General features: G+C 37.3%; 1 protein-coding gene across 3 annotated transcripts; it reads right to left on the bottom strand.

The window, feature by feature from the left end:
- Window positions 1-3,534: 3,534 nt before the first annotated feature.
- On the bottom strand, window positions 3,535-21,216 carry LOC101858269 (proline iminopeptidase). 3 transcript variants are annotated; one of them, XM_035969781.1, is made up of 9 exons: window positions 21,157-21,216; window positions 18,020-18,209; window positions 16,816-16,977; window positions 13,862-13,985; window positions 12,905-13,080; window positions 10,992-11,079; window positions 9,666-9,856; window positions 7,733-7,877; window positions 3,535-4,448 (listed from the first exon to the last, which is right to left on the bottom strand). In XM_035969781.1, the coding sequence occupies exons 3-9, from the start codon at window positions 16,959-16,961 to the stop codon at window positions 4,338-4,340; spliced, it is 981 nt and encodes a 326-aa protein (XP_035825674.1). In that variant the 5' UTR covers window positions 16,962-16,977; window positions 18,020-18,209; window positions 21,157-21,216; the 3' UTR covers window positions 3,535-4,337. The 3 variants fall into 3 exon arrangements, with proteins under 3 accessions (XP_035825674.1, XP_035825673.1, XP_005098487.1); XM_035969780.1 differs by lacking the exon at window positions 21,157-21,216 and adding an exon at window positions 21,028-21,048; XM_005098430.3 differs by lacking the exon at window positions 21,157-21,216 and adding an exon at window positions 20,646-20,907.
- Between the last annotated feature and the right edge of the window lie 1,284 nt (window positions 21,217-22,500).

Here is a 22,500-nt window from a genome sequence, read left to right as displayed (position 1 = left end):
CAACCCACAAACAATTGAACCGTTGAAACTCAATGTTGAATAGAACGTCCAAAGAATGGACCCAGAACATGCCTCGGGGTTATTCAAAATTTGAAGTGACGTAAAGGAGTAAAGGAGCTTGTATGGGAAGAAATGGTCTACACCGGGAGATTTAAATAGCGAACACCTTCCTTGAATTTATTAAGCAATATCAATTTTGTATTGATTTGTTTTTCAATGCACAAATAGTGATTAGATCTATTTGAAATAGATCAATATGGTTCATTTTTAGGAGGTTGCAAAGTTTTGCATTTCAGTCCATTTCGGTTGTAATTTAAAAAATTGGATAGTTTTTCTTACAAAAAATTGAATCTTTTTATATTAACAAATGTAACGTCCTCATGGCTGAATTTTATTTCTGTGAAGATTTATTAAATTTGGTTCAAAGATAATCGAGTTATTGCCGTTTAAGTAGGTCCTCTCTTTTTAGACACCTGGTAGAACTATTAGGGTGATTTTTACGTTGATCCTCAGAAAAGCGGGGAGCAGCTATGGACATGTACCGTCTGTGATGATCCAAACCTTGTAGACAAATAGACAAAATGACATCGCTTTGTCTAGGATAAATCAAATGATTTTTTATATTTAGTTGTTTTTTTAGCGGTCCATTGACAAAATTTAGATAATTAAGGAGGCGGGCCAACCTGTGCTGAAAGGGACAAAGACCTGGAGACTCGATAAAAATTTTCACCTGGCGGGAATCGAACATGGGTCTTTTAATACACGGACTATCCATTACACCACAGACGTCGGAGTCAAAATATGCGTTGACTTACTGTGTGACTTGCATGTGCGCCTAAGCTCACAATAATCCATATCATGTATCTGTGACGAGCCTCACAATAATCCGTGCCTTCTTACTTTGTATTTTACAAGTAGACGAGAAGTCTTGTTGTTTGTTTGTTTTGTTGTTGTTGTTGTTGTGGGGGGTTGTTGTTGTTGACCGGGAAAAAGAATTCAAAGTCTGACTTCGCAAGGTTTGCGAGGACGTATCAGGGCCTGTTCTCCAGCTTTTTCGCAACAGTTCCGATCATCTCATGGTGATGTGTGAATTAAGTATCTCGTGTTGGCGGTCGTTACACTCTCGGTATTGGTTTTAATCTATTAGTTTTTGTCCATGCTTAGTCGTAACAAAAACGATATTATTGTTGTTGTTTTTTTCTCCACAATTAATTGCAAGCATTTTATAGGCTTCTTAGCCCGGCTAAATTCTAACCAAACCCAGACATGTTGTGAAAGCTGGAAGCATTTTTATTTCTTTGTCCTCGTATTGTTTTGAGTAACTTAAATGTGCGGTCCGTCGTTCCACTCTCAGTACGGTTATAATCTATTAGGTTTTGCACTTATAGTACCTAGTTGTAACCAACACACAACTGTGTTTTACCACAGGTGCTAGAATTTTTAAGGCTGTATTGCTGGGCTAAACTCTTGTTTAAACAGTGATATATTCTGAAATAATGGAAGAATATTGATTTACTTAGTCCTCCTACCGTTTGTGTAGCTTGTGCGGTTGGTTGTTACACCAAAAGTAAGAGAATCTTTGTTACACTCCCAGTATCTATATAGGGCCTATTATATTTGTGAAAGTTCGTCACTTTGGTCGCCTAAAACTTCCGAACCACTTAACTTTCGAATTTGAAAAGGTTGCACAGTTATATTAAGGAGTCTGATGTTACATGTACTGTAGTTTTAATTTTCAGTTTTTCATTTGTTTCGTTTAGACCTAATCTTGGGAAAGTCTTGTCTTCTAGGGCGTCATTGTAAACAAGCGAGGCTTCCTTTCACAAGCAGTGCGCACTGGTTCACAATGACGATTTTAGGGTTTATTAAGAGTGGGAAATTGGTGAGTGAAGTGAGGCAAGACAAGGATTTCGTCAGAATTAGAAGATGCTGATTTTAGACAGTTTACAGCTGAGTACAATGCTATGTCTACGGCAGTGGGCTCTGCAGAAAAAAATGGAGGCTTCAGGATTCCTCTGTTAAGTGTTGTTTGCTGTTTATGGATAAGGGAGCAGCATCTACAGCCGGATTGAGTTTGAGGTTTCATGACTCTATTTCAAATTGCATGCACAATATGTGCTTGTTCTTGCATTTTCATTTTTTGGGGGGGTCAATATGTGGGTTGCTCGGTTATTTGTTGGTTGGTTGTTGTTGTTTTTTTTGGGGGGGGTTCTTTGGGGGAAGTGGGTATTTTTTTGTTTTCGATTAGTTTTTCTTTTATAACTAATCTGATTTTGTTGAGCAATACCCAAAGCCTATAATTTACTATTGCAATGAAATAATAATTGAAGCAAATGTTTAAAAAATTTTCCTATGTAAAAAGTATGACCCAAAGAAGGAGCACAAAGTATTTTCATATATATATAAAGTTATATAACATTATATAAAACTATGACCCAAAGAGGAAAAATGTATGCAATGAGACAGACAGACAGACAGACAGATAGACAGACAGACAGACAGACAGACAGACAGACATATCAACTGACGATGAAGTGGAATAACTAGCCACATGGATTGGCCACACTCAATGCGGGCCTGTGAAAAATACCACACAACAAGGAAAGGAAAAGAGGAAAGCCAAAGAAAACCTGCGTCGAGGCAAGGAAAATTGGACTATCCTGCAGCCTGCAGATATTTGGAGACTGGAGACTGGCCTAGAACAGAGATGACTGGATGGTTAGGCACTTCCCTGTCACATGCAGAAGACCCAAGTTCGATTCCCAAGAGGGGAGAATTTTTATCGAGTTTCTCAGTGTTCCTGTTATGATGTTGTATCCTTTTCAGCTCGGGTTGGCCCTGACAGCCTGACTTCTTAATGATCTAAATTGTGCTGACAGGGGCATAAAAACATTCATTTTCAAAAAAATATTTTTAAAAATAAATAAAAATTGGAAAGTGCTTGTTTGTGACCTCTGCTCCAAAAGGGAGTTAACTTAAGGCAGAAGTGAGCAAAGAAGAGAGCCTCATGAGTGATTAGCAGATGAGGCTCCATTCACCAGCTGTCCTGTACATTGTCATAACTCTTGGTTTTAAAACAAGTCTCTTGAAAGGGGAGCTGAGCACTCTAGTCATGGATTTATGGCTTTTTATATATATACGAGGCAAATGTATGACAATTAGTGGCACGCTAAGCTATACATTTCAAAGGGCCAAGTAATAAAATATAGCATAATATTTTTCTTGCATATGGCTGGCATACTTTACCATTACTGTTAACAATTTTTAATATTACCTTGAATTTGTCTAGTACATGTAGCAAAGAAAGAAATTGATCACAGCTCTTTCCTCAAAACCGAGGAACATATTACATGTAGAACAAATTCACAATGTACGAGTAAAATTTTTTAAACAAGGTTCAATTTTCTCATCAGCATGAGAGCACACTCTAAAAATCAAACACTTATACCATTCAGAGCAAGGAAATACAAAAGTCAAGAGAAAAATATCATCATAGTGTAACAAAGGAATGAAGGAAAAACAGTAAACACTTCTATTCATTCATTCACTTTTGTATTCTTTATTCATTCACTCTTCTTCAGGATACAAATAGAAAAACAAAATGTAAATCTGTTTCATAAAAATAATTGTTCTATAGAGAGAAAAATACATAGAATTTTTTTTTAAAGAAATGAATGAGAACACTATGGAAGGGAAGCATACAAGGCATAGAAATGGTACTTATTAAAAGATATCAATTTGGGTCAGAAATGTGACCATAAAGATCAAATTGTAAAAGACTGCACGTTATATTTCAGAATTACATCCCAAGTACAATGAAGAGCTTCCACAGCTTTTTTCATAGAATGAATAATGGTAACATAAAGTTTAATTAATGGCCCTGTTGAGCAAACATTATCCCATTGTCATTTACTTCCAAACAAGTAAAACTGATTGCTTTCAAGTTTAAGCTAACAAGTATTGATTACCAATTACAAAATCCATCCCAATAAAAACTAATTTCACCCTGTCTTTTCTTCGAATGCATTTTTTACTCTAGTCAGCCCATCATGTATTACTTTTTACCTAATTTTTTTCATCTTTGGCTATTTTTTACTTAGGCCAGGCAAGTCAGTCTTGAGCACTCTTGACCTTCAAATATTGTTAACCATTAAAAATAAAAAACTATACTTTTTTTTTAAATTCAGGGCTCAACAAATACATTAAACATAAGTCTGCTGCAGATTACTCTCAATGTAACAAAACCCATCAAACATAAACTTCAACAAAATTGAGTGCATCAAATGGTTGATTCACAGTAAATCAACACGTCACAACATTTGTTCTTCTCGGCACATTTAAAGTGATTTGTACTTGTCTGTGGCATCCAGTAGCTTGGTACGAGTTCCAGGTTCATTGCTGTTGTGTCCAGAGTCAGGTATCATGAAGAAATCGGCTTCTGGCCATCGCTGTGAAAAGATGAGAGAATATTCAAAGCTCATTTAAGTCATTTACAGTTGACATGAGGGTGGTCAAGCTACATGCTAAAGGAGGAAAACTTGAAGAGGAAAACATAAGCACACTAAAATACTTTCTAAAACTAACTGAACTGAACAAGCCAAATCAGCTGACAGTAGACACAGATAAATATCAACAAACTTCCAGGTAGCATCTTTATGGAAGACAGACGTCTCAACAGAGAAATTGAGACGAGAGTACAAAAGGCTAACAGCTTCAGCTACCAGCTTGCCCCACTCCTCAAACATCTTAACATCCCCATTGAGACCAAAACCAAGCTCATTAACTGTATTTTCATCCCCATCTTGACCTCCAGTGCCAGACATGGACCATGATCAAAAGTCTGGAACATAAGATAACCACCTGCGAGATGAGATGTCTAAGGAGAGCCGTCAACAAAACCAGATGGGAGATGGTCAGAAACAACAAGATCAGAGAAATGATGGGAACAACACCTCCTGTCCTCCACTACATACGAAGGCAAACAATCAGGTGGTTTTGACATCTCACACGTATGGCACCTCACCAGCTTGCCAGTAAAGCCTAATACAGAAAAGTATCAGGGTACAAAGCAAGAGGAAGACCAAGAAAGACCTGGATCCAGGGTGTGAAGGATACCCTGAGAACATACAATATCCGATCCACCCAGACCATCAAACTTGCTAGAAACAGGGAGTTCTTTCTCCCCTCGACACCCTAGAGGTACAATAGGATGGATAAAGTAAAGTAAAGCCTGAAAAAAAATTTCCAAGTTCATCTTGATCTTTCCGTCCGTTCTGCCCGATCTCGGTAGACAAATATTTTTATCTTTTCATTCATGCTGACACTCAGGACTCAAAATCATGGCATGAGCAATAAAAGATTGAGTAATTTAGCAGAATAAACCCAAGCATCAAAATCCCATACTTCCGAAACTCATCTACATTCTTATTAAACCGATTCTTCACTAATATCAACTACTTAGTGTAAGACTCCACCAAACACGATTTTGAAAAGTGACAATGACAGAGCAGTCCATTTAGTCTATATGATGAATCCTAAAACTTGGTCATTTGTTTTACCTCTGCAAACCTTCCAGTCTGCCAGTGAGTGGGCGTTTAGCAAAATAAATCAAAACTTTCTGCTCTTTTGGTACAGATAATCCATGGGCTTGTGCTATGAGTTACCACTCACATAAAGTTTCAATGATTAAATACACTTTTTTTTTCAAGCATTGTGGAAGGTGAGGCAAATAGGCAAATCAGTCTATACTATAAGTTCAGGAAGTAGTCTGTGACATGACAATGTTTTTAAACCAACATAAGGACAATGACACTCACCTATGATTACAAACATTGCATGGGAACTGAAAACTTTAAATAAACTTTGGCAAGTGTTTATTTCAAACCAGTGGTCGTTTTTATTGTTCATTGTCTCACAACAACTCAGCCATACAAGAACATTTATACCGGTCTGCCCTCATTTTTAAATGTACAGTATAAGCAGTTTTTACATTTTTACAGGACAGCAAAAAAACAATGTTGTTAGCAAGAAAACAACATCTGCTTTATTAAAGATAGTAAGGAAGTTATTATTAAAGTAGTATTCTTTAAGATATTGACTTGCGATATTTGCCAAGAGTTTGTTTTCTAAGTAACAACAATCAGTTTTTTTTAACTCCTGTAAAATTAACAGCTGCATACTGTACTTTTAAAAATGACAGCAGCCATGTAGCATCAACCCAACGCTCAGCCCTGACCATATATCCCATCAAATATTTCTTCAACATATTTACACTCCCAATATTTCTCATGACATGTCCTTAAAACATATTCCCTTTATGTATTACAAGGGCTATCCAAAATGCAGGATAAAAATAGTCATATCTAACAAAGTAATTACTATTTTTACAATCTGCAAACTGTGATGTGTAATATTCACTTTGGTTTATCACCTCTGTCTTTCTGCTCAACCTAACAGCCCCAAGTTTTAACTGATGAGCACTACTTTACCCCACTGCACGCACATCTCAGTGTACCGTGGTGTAAATCCAACAGTAGTGAATCTAAAGGACCTCAGGTACACAGGTCCTGTAGACGCACGGGGCAAAGGTACAAACAGTTTACATAGATTTATCCTTTCCCTGCTTATTATTAAATGTCCTTTATATTAAATGTATATGTTTATGCACACCCATTGACACAATTTAGATCATTTAAGAGGTATGCTTCTGATCCTGCCTGTCAGGGCCAACCCAGGCTGAAATGGATATAACATCCCAGCAGAAAGACTGAGACATGCAATAAAGAATGTTTTCCCCACTCAGGAATCAAACTCGAGTCTCTAGAGTGCGACAGTGAAACACTTCTGCTACACCATAGACGCCGGTTCTTTTTCCTTCATAGAACACTACCAGATAAAATAATAATGATGGTAGTAGTTATCCAAGTGCCTATAAATTCTAAACTAAATTCTCAGTGCATTTTCCTTTGACAATTTGCATAGCGCAAGTGTAAATATAAGAAATAACACTCCATTAACTCTTTGAGAATATCTCTTTTAGAACAAGAATCCTGATACAACTACCTTCTTTAGTTGATCAACTATAACACATACAGATGCAACAGAATTTGTTCTACTTTTTAAAAAATATAGTTTGAAACCCCACCAAACACAAAATAGGTATTTTAAAGACACACCTTTCTGTCTGTTCATATGTCGGAACTATACAGAAAAATTCCAAAATACGGAGAAAAAAATTCCCATCTAACTTGAATTCAAGAACTTATACTTCGACACAGCTGCCAACTTTTCAAAACAAAACCAAAAAAAACAGACTCTACCCAAATGGTTGGTTAAGAAGATGGCGGGCGTAGGGCAAGTAACCCCCCTCCAAACCCTTCACACACTTCTTTTTGCATTCAATTAATCCATGCTCAACAGTCAACCATGGTAAGGCGCACAGCTATCGGCTATCCTCTCCATGTTATTCGCGAATTTGGTCTCGAAAATCCATAATTTCCTTCTTGACTGAGGAACAGTACTAGACAAAAGAGAATACATATTTTCCAACACAAAAGCGGACTTTTGTACTCATACCCTCAAAAACATATGAAGTAGATACGCTTTTTACGTACTGGTTGGCAGCTGCGCTTCCATTTATATACTGACAAAGCTCACATCCAACTGTGCCACAGCAGCTAGAGCACAGAACGCAAAACCAAGAAAACTTTTCTCAAGACTCATTGCAACTGACCTTGTGAAGCTCCCAGGCTGAGGTAGCTGGACAGACCATATCATAGCGACCTTGGACAATAGTGGCTGGAATGCTGCGAATTTTGTCAACATTATCCAAGAGGTGTGACCCACTCTCAAAGAATCCTCCATTGACAAAGTAGTGGCTACAATCAGATGTGAAAAATAGAAAAAGAGAAACAAAAATTAAAAAGTCATTATAATGTCATTACAATATCATTTAGGAAACAAGACAAGCAAAATGACAGTGGTGTCCACTTAACAGCAATACAGATAAGAGCAACCTTCACCTAGCCAGCAACCAAAGCTTCTGTAACAGAATTTTCCTTGATCCATATATAGATATTCCCCTTTAACAGCAGCTTTTCCTTTTACAGCAACTTTTGTTGCATTAAACTGTCTGACAAAACAAATGTTTGACTATTCAAAAACAGCGTAAACACAGAAACTGGCCAATAATTTGAGTGTACTGCATCCCTTCTCTCTTGTTAGTCTCCATACAACACCTGCTCGAGCGAAAAATATCCTACTTTGTGTACAGGAGCTTAATTTACACCATGTCGTGAATCCTCCTTCAATTTTTTAATATCTCTCCAAGCTGGAAGGAAAAGTCTCAGCCACAGTGTGTAACATTAACGGGCAGCGATCAAGAAGTGGCTCACTATATGTTCTCATTTTCCTACATATCATGCGATTAGAACTTGTGTATATATATATGTGTCACGACACGGTGGAATCTGGCGCTCGCCATTTTTTGGACATCTGGAGGTATTGGTATCATTTTAAAGCTTGTTCATTTGTCTTGCTTTTGGTGGAAAAAAATACCCATCTATCATGAAAAGAAGTTGTGATTGAAGGAGGTAGCTGTCGCCTGGTTTCAGGAGTAGAATTAGAGAGAAAATGGCCTCCAAAGTTTGGTTATTTCCATAGTTTGAGACTCCGTGGAAACTGAACATTTGTATTTTTTATGCCTTTAATCAGCGTTATTCAATAAAATCCACACAGAAATGAGTTCTTAGATTACTTTAAAAGGTGCTGAGCCAAAAAACAAAAAAATCGATAAAAATTGCCAAACCAGCGGGAAAATGCCAGTATCTTCAGTTTTATTATTTTGACAAGCGCATAATTTCACCACGCTGCCTCATGTGTGTGTGTGCGTGTGTGTGTGCGTGTGTGTGTTTGTGTGTGTGTGTGTGTGTGTGTGTGTGTGTGTGTGTGTGTGTGTGTGTGTGTGTGTGTGTGTGTGTGTGTGTGTGTGTGTGTGTGTGTGTGTGTGTGTGTGTGTGTGTGCAGGCCTGTGTGTGCATGCATGTGCACGTGAGTGTATGCCTGCGTGCATGCGTGTGTGTGTGTGTGTGTGCATGCGAGTGAGTCCGTAAGCCTACAGTTTAACTCCCTTTGAAAATAAAGTTAGCAGCAACCTCCGCCTATCAGCAACCAAGGCTTAGGGGGGCCTTCTTCCCAAGGTGGTTGCTGTTAAGCAGACACAATTGACGTGCATTCATAGCCTTTTAAATTTAAAATCTAAAAACAAATGGGAAACAAATTACATTTTTGAAATGGTCTATAGACAGGTAATGGCCCTCACCTTTCTTAAAAGACTTCCATGATGTAATTAGTATCCCTAAAGGTATTCAGGGTCACCAAACCATTCCTCGTATAATTTACTTCAGCATATTAACATTATAAAGACAAACTTGGCAATGTTAGTATTAATAAGATTTTTTCCAGAAAAATGGATAAAGTAGACTTACCTAAACATGAGGTCAAGGGCAGAAAACATTTATCTAACCTCATAGGTTATCGTTTTTTCTCATCTTCTTTCCAATAAGGCAGGAGTTTAGTAAACAAAATCACTTCACTGTCTGTAAATTTTTATACCTTAGGGCACTTGAAACAGAATACACTGTATCCACACATAGACATCAACATACCACTCAATTCGAGCAAACTGCAAAGACCAAGTAGGTTCAGTGCCCGCCTTCTGAAGCTTTTCCTCGTTGACGTAGAGGTGGGACGTGGCCATCTCCCAGGTGCTCCAGCGGCGGGCAGCCTCAGTACGAACACTCTCATCCTCAGACGTTAGACGACGGTAGTAAGCATCAATGACTGCTCCTCTTTCCACCTGTGTGAGGAGCAACATGAATCTTATAAATGGCTTTAGGCTCTAATCGTGTCACTGGTTTCTTGGGGAAGTTTCAACACTAAAAATAAAAAAAATTTTGAAAATTAAAAATGCTTCGTATTCAAATGAAAAGAAAAATCACAAAAGATAGCCCATAGTGCTTTTATACAAAACGTATTTACACGGCATGCTGACGTCTGATTTTTATTGAGGACCAGCACATCAACCTTGGCAATGGTTAAAGAACAAAAAAAAAGTGTACCTTTTCCTTCAAGATACACAGTTAGAGAAGAACACTATTGCTATTTTGTTATATTTTGATTATGGCAATGGACCACGGAGCCGATGGCCTTGCTTTGAATCCATTTCAATACACATTTGATCTTTTAAAAAGATTTTCTGAGACTCTGGGGGAAGCAAGGGAGCAAAATTTCAAGCTGTGACTTTAACAACATAAATGCAGTGCCCCTGACATCCACCAACATTAGACCTCTAAGAACTCCAGAATCAAAGAACCAAGGGAAAGCAATTATAAACAACTTAACATTGCTCACCCTTTATATTAACTCTCCTTTGATTAATGCTTTGTTTGCATGTGTCACGACGTGGTGGAATCAGGCACTCATCAATTTTTGGGCATATGGAGTTATAATTGGTATCACCTTAAAGCTTGTACCTTTGCCTTGCTTTCGATAACAAAATATCCATTTATCTTGAATACAAGGCAAGATATTTGCAACTGAAGGAGGTGGGGTTCACTTGGTTTCAGAGGTAAAATTAGCCATAAAATGGAAGCCAAAATTTGGTTACTTACAATGCCTGAGAGTCCGTGGAAACAGACAATTTACATTTTTTGTGTCTTTAATCAACGTTTTTCAGTAAAACCCATACAGAAATTGGTACTTAAAGGGACATAAAAGGTGTCGAGCCAAAAAACAAATTTTTCCATAAAATGGCCAAACCGGTGGAAAAATGCCAATTTCTTCAATTTCATTAATTTGACGAGAGCCTGATTTCCCCATGCTGCCTCACATATAACATGTCAAGAGTTAAACAATCTTTAAGCCAAAGGGAAGCTCATAACAAAAGCATGCAGAGAACTGGGCAGTGAAATTGAAATTAGAAAGAGACTTACTTCAGGTATGTGGCTGATGTACTCATCAAAGTGATCAGGAAACATGAAATTGGCTCCTTTTCCCTCATAAAACCATTCCAGCTCCTTCCTAATTTAAAAGGATGAACAATCAAAAAAAATTTGAAATTCATGCGTCATCAGCACAGAGCTTTGTTAAATATTTGTTATAGGAATAGGGCTATAAAACCTTGGCTGTTCTGTTGTCAAGTTCTCCTGATAAATGCAGCTACATACATAATTGTCTCAATCAACCTCCCCCACACCCGTAACCTGTGTGCTTTGTTACTACATGTAAAAGCACCATCAAGAGAGTGATCTTATGACACTATCAATGTCAAGCCATCTCTACAATTTTAGAAGATTGTGAAGCACCTCTCCCCTCAATATACTCAAAAATGATAATGTGATTTTATGCACCTAATCCCTAGAGGGCTCAAAATGCTTTTATAAGTACAGAATCATCATTCAAAACAACTGACAAAAAAACAAACAAAAAGTACACTGTAAGACAATTCAACCACACAAACACACGCCCACACACACACACGCCCATACCTCATAGACCACACACATTTTCACATACAAAAACTTCCTGCAGAGGACATCATGGAATAAATTTTAAAGTGTTCTTGTTCTTTTTTGTGTCAGAAATGTCTTCAGCAACAATTTGTTTTCCTCATGATAAACAATAAAACAATGATAAGGAAAACAAGCTCACTGCAAGGTCGATGGAACATAAACACTGAAATTATACAACAAAGAAACATCTCTTTATCCCCTTGCTTCTAACTTTCCCCCTCCTTTCAGTTACCAGTATGCTTCGTGGCTACGTGTGAAAGCATCATACTTAAGGTAGACTCTCATAGCTTCAAATGTGCAATGGAAAGAAAGCTTACTTGTCAATGGGAGGGCTACTTCAATCAAACATTGACATGTGAGTACTACTCATCTTTAAGAGATAATAAAACCCCAGGTCTTTTTGCCCCAGTTCACTATCATGTACACCAGGGCAGAAAATCTGTAAAAGCAATTCATTTGCTCCCATGAAAAGTGCAATATTTTGGTCATATAAAACGCCACAAGACCATTATGAAGGTAGGCCTAGTACTCAGAGGCAAGATGAGGGGCACAAGTGCTAAGGGCAGACAAAGAAAAATGTGGATTGATAACATCAATGCATGGACTGGCCTAAGTATGACAGAGTGTATACTGGCAACTAGCCACTGTAAGCACAGGTGGGTCACTGCATGTCAACCTCTGAGTCAGAGATGATGCCTCCAAGTATCCACAGTACATTAATGCAATAGTCAAAAACTATTTATACGATAATCATTTACTTGTCTGTTCATATACTTTAAAGTCTGAGACACATGTGAAACCCTACAAGAGCGGCAAGCGACAACTGAGCATAGAGATACTTTAATAAGTAATAAAGTTTTACAGAAACAACTAAACCAAGGGCTGGGCCATCTTAATGTATGGGCACTCTGGGTAGTTGTGAGAAACAATAATAGTAGTAATATTAATACACGTAATAATAATAAATAATAATCATTATTATTATTATAATAACTGCATTCATATGGTGCGCGACCACGCTATACAGTACGCTCTATGCACTTTACAACTATCATTACCCCAGCAAACCTTGTAACACAGCTTTGAAATGTTCCCAGCTTCCTGTGAAATATACAGTACAAGCTGCAGACTACATGCCCTAAAAAGCTACAAACTGACAAGACCTGTTGCTGTCTATAGGCTAGGTCTCCATTTCCAACTGGGGGAAGTGAGGAAAATACATGCAAAGTGCCTTTACCAAGGACACAATGTCGAGCCCTTGACAGGATTCGAAACTCTGACCTACGGCTGAAAGCCCAAGAGTCTAACCCCCAGACCACTTAAAACATACTAACCTGCGTAGTGTGAAAATCCCTCGTAGTACCAAGGCCTTCACTCTCGCTGGATATGTTTGGGAATAGGCAAGGGAAAGTGTCGAGCCCCAACTTCCTCCAAATACAACCCACTTCTCAATCTTCAGATGCTCCCTCAGTCGCTCTATGTCCTCTACCAAATGCCATGTCGTGTTGTCCTTAAAATAAAGTGGATTCAAGGGGGAAAGACAGAAATGTAATCAGTGTTAAAGTAATGGTTCCTTAAGAAACACACACTCTACCAAAGGAGGATAAGCAGAATATGGTAGTTATGGATCCAGCAAGCAGAATAAGGACACAAAATAGATCATGAGCTGAAAATGTCATCATCTGACAAATAAAGTCGTATAATATAACTTACAAAAGTTTGGTGGATAGTATTATTTTATTTTCCCAGCAGTGATGTAAAAGGAAGTCACTTTTTGTTACCATGAATCAAAAGAACCCACAACTGCAGAAGAAGGAGGCAATTTGAATTCTATCCCCTATTCTCTTATACTACACATGATGGGGAACAAAAACCTCAGCTGCTTTTGAAGACTTTTGAAAACGCTATCAAGATCAATTGTTTATGTCTTCAGCATGATAATCAGAGGCCTTACTCACGGTACATATAACGGGCATCAATTTGGCCAAAGTCATGAAGTCTGCAATAGGCCTACACACATCTGACCTGTAAAGCTCTGAGGAACAATTTACTTAAACAACTTCTAACCTCATTTTATGTGCATTTAAAGATCTGTATGTTTTCAGTAGTTCATGAAGATAGCTGGTGTAAAACCTCAATATTTCAGTACCAGAGTAAAACCTTCTTTCACAACTACAGAATCAGAGCCTCCCAAAAAATAAACCAAAGTAACTCAAATTAAGTGCATGATGCAAAGCTTAAAAGCTTAAAGATGTTCATCAGCAAATCAAGTTTTTAAATGTCATGCATACCTTCAGTTCAGCTGCTGGTGTTGATTTTCCACTGCCTCGTTGATCAAACAGGATGATTCTGTAAGCCTTGGGGTCAAAAAATCGTCTGTCTCTGGGACTGGTGCCTCCACCAGGACCACCGTGGCTGTTAAAAGAAATTATAAACATTTTTAGGAAGGCATAAAAATTGTTATTCTAGTTCAGTTATTAATGTGATCATCACTTCAAATTTCATTTTTAATTCTTTGAAGGGCCCTAACCAGACTCATTAATGGTATTGAAAGTTAAACAGTAAACCCCAGCTTGGCAAAGAGAAAAGCAGAGACATTATAATATTATGTGATCCAAAGGGTTGAATATCTGTTGAAGAAGAGTACATAGGTACTTGGAGTGGAAGGAAATAGCTTACTCACAAGCTTAGTCACAAAGCAAAAGCAGTCAACTACTCCTGAGATCTAGCAGTGAAAAACAAAGAAAGAGACAAAGCATAAAATGTAGGGGTGTTTCTTACTCAAAATTGTCTACGAACTATCAAATGTCTAATATATTTAAAGTTCTCTGTTGTGAGCTGGCTAGAACTGGATGATTGTCTATTTCTTTAAATGAAGGCTGATAAAAACTCTCATTTCATCTTTTGGATTTCTGCAACTGTCTTTTTTCAAACCTCCTGAACGTCACCACCTTGAAATTACAGCACTTTCAAGACCAAGCCACAAGAATCGTGTCGAAAAAGAGGAAGACTAGCTTATATTACCTCCTATTAAAAAAAAAAAATCCTCCGTTGTCTCCAAAAAACAGCTAGAATTACTTACAAGATTGCATCCTTTGCCAAACAGGTGTTAACAATAAAGCCCCTCTGTATAAATTTAAGCAACCTCATTCAAATGTATGTTCCATAAAGATCTTTTTAAGATCAAGAGACCAGTCTCTTAAGAGAGCACCAACAAAGGAAGGTGAAAAACTCACAGGGAGGAGCTTTTCTCATCTTGCTCCATCCATCTGGAGCTCTTCCCTACAACATTTGAGGCATACAAAATCAAGAGGCAAAATTTTGAATTTATTTAAAAAAATAAATGTACTTTGCGAAATGACATCATGATAGTCTGCCCTTCTTATTCATTGTACTCTTATGTTCATAATATGATGTGGATATCATCATTGACTGTGCTGTGATAGTATGAATATCTGCTTATGTGTCAGCATTAATTTAACTCTTCCACTACCGCAAGTCGTGTTTCACGGCTCGTGTTACCCCCAACGCTGGACAGCAAGCTGTGTTTCACGGTTCTCCACTTCCTGCTTCAAAACCTACTTTTTGTCACAATTGAAACTGAAATCTCAGGCAGAAGAATTATCATTTTTAGCAATATGTTGAGACAGGTCATTATTTCCCCTGTAACATAGGCTAACATTGAAAATTAAACTCAAAATCTTTAATTTCTCCGTGGGTAGGCAAAATCAGAAGTAGGTCACAGATAGGGCAAGGTCCAGCTAGGTGAGTAAAACCCCCATGGTAGTGAAAGATTTAAAGAGCGTATTTTACACAAAAGTACATGTTCATGCACTTGTACTTTGTGCTAAGACGAAGGTATTGTAAAGTACCTAGAGCTGCACTGTACAAGAGTGGGTGCTGTAGAAATTATCTGCATTATCATTATATATCATTATTATTGTTATTATTATTATTATCATTTTTATTATTATTATTATTATTATTATTATTAAATGATTATTATGCTAAAATAAAATAACAGAAGTGATGAACAACTGGGACTTAAAATGTATATATATATATACATATTGCCTAAAACCCTTCCCATTCAGCAAATACAGGAAGTAAAATATTCAGCACTCTGGTTCACAGCTCTTTTTTTTTTTTTTTCCTATCCTGAATATCCTCAATAGTGGGCTTGGCTATGAGAAAAATCAAAATAGCTCATTGAAATTTAACTGTCACCTAGTTTCCATTTCTAGTGAGGAAAGTGAGTTTGAATTTGCATTAACAGCCAGAATTTACTTTTACTTCCTGTAAGTACAAAAGAATTAATTGAACACCAGGAGGTAGCAATTAAAGAGCACACATGAAGCTGAACAAATGAGCAGCCATTGTGGTGAAGAATGTGAACAGAAAATGGTAAAAGATATCGGTAGTCAATTTTCTATAGGTCATGATTAAAACATTTTGACTGTATTTCATCACCCCCCACCCCAATCTTTTTTTCATCACCTTAAGTTGGTCATCATGACTCTCTACCCAGGCCCAGGACCTTGTAATTCATCTCCACTACCAAAAATGCTGGAAAACAGGAGCAAAAAATATATAGGTACAGATTCAAGTGAATGACAGTGGTGTAGCCTATGCATTTTCCTTGCAGGTTATAAACCTGTGTATGTCCTATCCAGGGATTGAAAAATTGAGTCTTTTTCTTAATGTTACGTGTTTTTACACCCTGACCCAAATAATTTAGACCATTTAGGAGTTAGGTTTCCAACCCTGCTAGTCTAGGCCAACCCAAGCTGAGAGGTATACAACGCCCCAGCAAAAAGATTGAGTTACTGAATAAAAATTTCTTCCATCTCAGGAATTGAACTAAGGTATCCTGCGTTCAACAGCAAAGTGCCTAACCATAGCACCACAGATGTCAGTCTGGACAGAGATGGTGAACTGAAATCAAATGACTTTTTAAAGGAGTAACCAATGGTCTTCCATCTGAGTGGATGGGACTATAATAAAATAATGTCAAAATGTATGAGATCAAACGAGTAATTATAAACAGACATAGGGTCAGCAGAAGGCAGGAACAGCAAAACTAAAAGATGATGCAAGTGAGGGGGACAATATCATGTGTATGAAATACACAAAAAATTTTAATTGGAAGCAACTTTTTTTTTTATAGTAGAGGGTTTTACAGCGCTCCCAACTGCATAAGGTCATATGAGCGTCACAGAAGCAGCATAAAAAAGCAAAGACTTACAGAAACACAACAGGATTGCCATCTTTGTTGCCAGACTGCTCGTAGTACAAGCTGTGAACATCGGAGACTTTCAAGAATCCTGTGTCAAAAGCTTCAATTTCTGGATACAGATCTCGATACTCTCCAATCTGTGCTTGTTGTGCCATGGTCGAAGTAAACAATCTGAGCAAATAAAATAAAAAGCTAAAGGACTGATCTGAGGAAGTACAATTGAAACAATGTAAAACCAGAGAGTACAAAATATTACAAAAATTTACTCACAGCAGTTTAGTGGAAAATATACAATGGCATTAAAGTAACTCGTGCAAGAATTATGGCCCTTTATAAAATATCAGGTTCCTTATTCAGCCATGTCACAGGTGTCCAGCCGTATGCACTCTGGCTGTAGATCAATTTCAGAAATATGAGCTGCAATGCTAACTCTTTTAAGTGCTTGGGGTTAAAATCAGAATTAGTTAGGACTTCAAGAATTTCCCTTGAGGAAAATCTGAATAGGATGTTACACAAGAAACATATTTAGATCAAGTAAGTTCTGTATCATACACCAAACTGTCACCAAATTAAGGAATTTTCAAATTAGTGTATTTTAATGAGATATACTTACATCTTTACTGATTTTATGCAATCATAAAGAAGCCAAAATTTTTTTCTTTATAAACAATCAAAAATCAAATGTCAAATTCAATCTCTTCTATACAGCATTTTAAATTAAAGACATTACAAATTCCATCTAACTAATGTCTAACTAATGGCTTTATCTACAACAATAAAAAAAAAATTACAAATGCAAAGTTCAGCAGAGAAGACAAAAAAAAATTAGTAGCAGTACACATAACTATCTGAACAGTATACAGCTCTAGGTATAATCCCACATGAAATGAGCCACACACAGCGTCATTACCAATAAGGATGTGACATAATCTGAATTTGTATTTCTAGACGCTTTTTGGTAGTGTAGCAGAAGTTGAAGAAATAAAAAATTAACTCTCCACAAAGGAAAACTATATGCACTCCCATTTCATCTCATCCATGACTTCAATGACACGGTTTGCAGCGTTGAGCATTTATAGAGTCAAGCACCACTGCATCAGAATCAGATGAACGAAGAAAAGATGCTGACATAGCAATTTTAAAGAAGACCAGAGTACTCAAACAAAACTCTAAGAATATACTTAAGTGGGTTTTTTAATATTTTTTAAAATACCTGCACTGAAGTAAGGTGTGACAAGGACTTTTGTTGAAATGGTGAGAGAACTTGGTCCAGGCACTGACCCTTTTGAAAGAAACACCGGGTGTGTAGTGTCTTCTTGAGAAGAGCACAAAAGGGGCACAAGTGCAGGTTGTCTTGAACACACAAGATGGCCTGCTGGCAAGCTGCAATCCTCCGCTTGTTACTACAGGAGCATAAAAAGGGAATTTCCTTTTTTTTCAAAAAAAGTATTCTTTACAAAAAGGCCATCCTTTTTTCAATAGGCCTATAATATATATTTATTTTGGGGGTATATTTTTTTGCTCTGATTTTCAGTCACCATAATTCAACCTCTCAGAATAGTGAAACATGAAACCTACACACATTATGTTTCCATAAATTGTGTGATCATATGGTGAAATCAGACACTCATCAAAATAATGAAAATAAAGAAACCAACAATTTTTGCTCCGTGTTGAGCAATTTTTATCAATTTTTTAAAAGACTCAACACTTTTAACTATAATGTCCATTTAAAAAAACATAAAAATTTCCCTGTGGATTTTTTATAAACATTAATCAAAGGCACAAAAATGTAAATTTGCAGCTTCCAAAGACTCTCAAGATTTGATAGTCACCAAACTTAGGCAGTCATTTTTTTTTTTCTCTGATACCAGACAGTTTCTTCGAATTCATCATTTTTTACAATTTCATGACAATTCAATGCGACACAAGATATTTTGCAGACTTAACATTTGTCCTGATCTATTCTTCTTAGTTCTATGCATCCATTCCATTTGTCGTGATCTATCTTCTATCAGATATGCTTCCATTACCAGTACCCTCTCATGTATATCAGAAGTATGTCACATTTTTAAGGTGTACAAATAATTTAAGATATCACCAGCAAAAGTTACAATAGGGGGCCTACATTACATCATGCTTTGGCAGTTTTTATTCCAAAAATTAGAGATAAGATTATATAAATCTTTATTGTCCAGACTCTGGCACATTGGTTTGGTGTTGAATAACATACACATGCACATACAAATGCATGCATACATTTCCACACACACTATCTCACGCATCCTCTCCTCCACACACTATTTGCGCACACAACCATAATAATAGATAACACAATAGTAGGCCTAATGGTTTCAACCACAAACAGACTCATAGTAACATGCTTAGGATCATATTTAATTAACGAAGTGGTTAGGCGTACTGCTAGCCTGCCAGTCTTGCCCTACTTAGATCTAGGTTTGGCCCTATTGACAAAAAACCTGTTGAGTACACAGGTCTCATTACATCTAGAATCTAGTAATTATTCAGGTTTAAAAAACATACATGATGTCAGTAAGGCACCTTTTGGTTTCAACTGAAATACAAATACTTTAGGTTATTGCAAACTAAAATTTTATTTACAATTCATCATCATCGTTGCCTTTCTCACCCAGGGTCAGGATATAGGCCACGAACAAACACTTTCCCCCTTTCCCTGTCCTGGGCTAGTCGTTTGATGTCACTCCATGTCTTCCCCCTTTTCTGTACATTCATTTCTGTGACTCTTCTCCAGGTTCCACGTGGTATTCCCCTTGATCTTTTACCCTGTGGGTTCCAATCTATCACTTTCGATCCTTGTTATGCAGCTGCTCGACTTCCTGAAAGCATGTCCAATTCATCGCCAATGCCTTCTTCCCACATCATCTCTGACTGGGCTCTGTCTCGTTCTTCTTAAATACTTCCTCGTTAGTGATCCTGTTTGTCCATCTGATCCTCAGCAGCTTCCTCAGATACTTGTTTTAAAGAAAACCTGGATCCGCTATGCACATCTCAGATGCGTTCCACATCTCATATCCATATATAATAACAAGACTGACTTCACATTTAAGTATTTACAATACACAGCTTTCATTATTAAGTACGGCTAGCCTTCCAGTCTAGCCGTACTTATTTTAGACCCAATAAGAAACCGGTCGAGTACACAGGTCTCATTTCATTAGTAATTATTCAGGAAGGTTTAAAATACATGCACTGTCAGTAAGGCACCTTTTAGTTTCGTCTCAAATAGAAATACTTTAGGTATTGCAGCCTGAAAATTTTTTTACAATTCAGTAGGTCAATTTTTTGCAGTTTGTCAGTCCAGCCATCACATAAACTTACGGCTACCCCAGCTGTCTAATAGCCGTCAATAAGTTATGGCTAGCCTCTTCCTTCAAATAAATAATAATTGTTTGCAAAGATTGGTTGATAATATAAAGGTATTTACTTAGTTGTTCTGAATACATTTTAAGAAATTTTGTCTTTCACACCAACACACACAAAAACACACATATATATCCCCTCATCGGCCTCCACACACATCTAGATTTGAAAAATTAATATAAATTGGCACTGGCAAGAATTAAGAAGTAGCACTACAGTACAGTAGTTTCTTGCTGTTGTTGTAGTGTGTAGTTTTTGTCAAACTTGGCAACATTCTAACAGTATCAGACTAACACTCCAGGCCATTATCATTATGCCATATAGATCTAGATATCTATGTCTACTAAATCTAAATCAAGATCTAGATTCTACTAAATTCTAGGTATTTTATCAAATTGTTTATTATCGAAGGAATAAAATAGTAATAATACACCTACCACAGCAGGACACAAAACGAGCAATGGCAAAGTTCATGGCATATGATGACACTATAAAACTGCCTCAGGCCCCTCCCCCCGTGTTATCAGCTGTTCTGTTAGGGTCAAATTCTCAGGTGAACTGGGCTACAACACACTTCACATTATAAACATAAAACTCGAACAACAGTAGGCTAGTAGTAGACAACAGTTGCGGGTAGCGTGACACAATGAATTGTCAGTCGTTTTCCAAGAGACTGTAGATTTGAGTGGTCTCGATTGAGAATTAATCATATATTCACATTGTCCTGAGTCCTGGCACGCCGACTCCCTGACAAGTCCCTGGAGGGGAAATTAATATAAGAAATCTTGATCCATTGGTGGCGCCGGCATGCATACATACACATTTATTTATGACGGGCCTGAAGTTGACTGTTGAAGATTTTTTTTTATAGTTGGCTGGTTCTATATTCTAGATCTAGTTGTTGATAACTCAATATTTACACTGTAACTGTAAGGCTGTAGGACTCACACTGAAGGCAACAGTCACCCAATAGGCCTACTGAAGAATACCGCTGACACAGCGGTTTAAAAAAACTCCACCAGCAGTAAAAAAAAAAAAAAAAGAATATTATTATTATTATTATTATTATTATTATTATCATTATTATTATTATTATACTACAGAGACCACATTGCTATGTCTCTGTTATTATACTGACAGGATGAGCATGCAAATAGGGTGAGGGTCGGATTGTGCGGCCACTGACCGTTTGTTGACCCATTCTCATGAGAATCTTATTTAGTGCAATTTTAATACGAGGAGTTGGATGAAAACCAAACTTTGGCCACGGTACTCTAGTTTCTGAATAACAAATGAGACTCGTGCAGGCCTTCCTACATTTCTACAAGAGTCGCATCGAGTGGTCTCGTCATGCTTGGAAATAACAATGAAATCCCTGATCAGTAAAAAAGAAAAGGGGAAAAAAGGATTATGACACCAACAGCTTGCATGGTATTTCACCTTGAGTACGAAGACTAAAAAAAATATATTATTAATGAAGCAATAAAGACTTCTCATATAGAACTAGCCCCATATAATTTCTTCTTCATCGGACTGCAATAGCATCTCGGCTTCCCATAATTAAATGCAACAGGTAAAATTATGAATAAGTGTCCCTTCAGCCCGATCTCAGACAATTAAAAAATTTCTTTGAAGCCTTTGTAAAATAAAACAATTAAATATACCCCCCCCCCCCTCCTCTTATTATATAGAAAAAGATTAGGGGGGGGGGCATCTGTTGATAATTGATTGATGGTCGAAAAGCGTTCATTTAAACTCTTTTTGTCGTCAGTTGGTCTTTAATTGTTTTGTTTGAATGTTGTCATTTCTTTCAAATCCAAGTGACATAACATTATAGACAAATTATTATAAGCCTACATGCATGGAGAATTTATGAACGTGGTGAGGGTGATTAAAAAATTGTTGATATTGGTGATGCTGATCAATCAGAATGCCAACCGCCTACTAAATGGAAGGCTCAAAACGTTATCTGACTGAACAAGGGGCGGCTCGTAGGGCTAAAAAGTGGGCGTGCACAATTAAACTATCGTAATCGGAGGCTGAAGATAGTCAAGGGCATAGTACTTTTTTTTTTTTAAAATTGGGCGGCACTGCACGATCGTGCTCTATGGACGAACGGTACCACTCCTGAACTGAACAAATTTTTGCCAAATCAACCAGTGGGTAAGGAACTGGAGTAGGTGAAAGAAAAAGATTAGGAAGCGCACCCGCGTATATGTGGGTGTTTGGTGAGAAACCGCAGAGAGAGAGAGCGAGAGAGAGAGAGAGCGAGAGCGAGAGAGAGAGAGAGAG

The sequence above is a fragment of the Aplysia californica genome, unplaced genomic scaffold (genome assembly GCF_000002075.1).
Source record: "Aplysia californica isolate F4 #8 unplaced genomic scaffold, AplCal3.0 scaffold00182, whole genome shotgun sequence".
In the NCBI taxonomy this organism is placed as follows: domain Eukaryota; kingdom Metazoa; phylum Mollusca; class Gastropoda; order Aplysiida; family Aplysiidae; genus Aplysia; species Aplysia californica.
Note: the sequence above shows the minus strand (reverse complement) of the source record. Positions and strands in the feature narration are given on the sequence as shown.

Coding starts and splice junctions, on each gene's coding strand:
- LOC101858269 (XM_005098430.3), bottom strand. CDS start 20,682: ATGAACTTTGCCATTGCTCGTTTTGTGTCCTGCTGTG. Junction 11,080..12,904: donor GGGATTTTCACACTACGCAG/GTTAGTATGTTT, acceptor CTTTTAAATTAG/GAAGGAGCTGGAATGGTTTT. Junction 7,878..9,665: donor CAGTTTGCTCGAATTGAGTG/GTATGTTGATGT, acceptor ATCTGATTGTAG/CCACTACTTTGTCAATGGAG.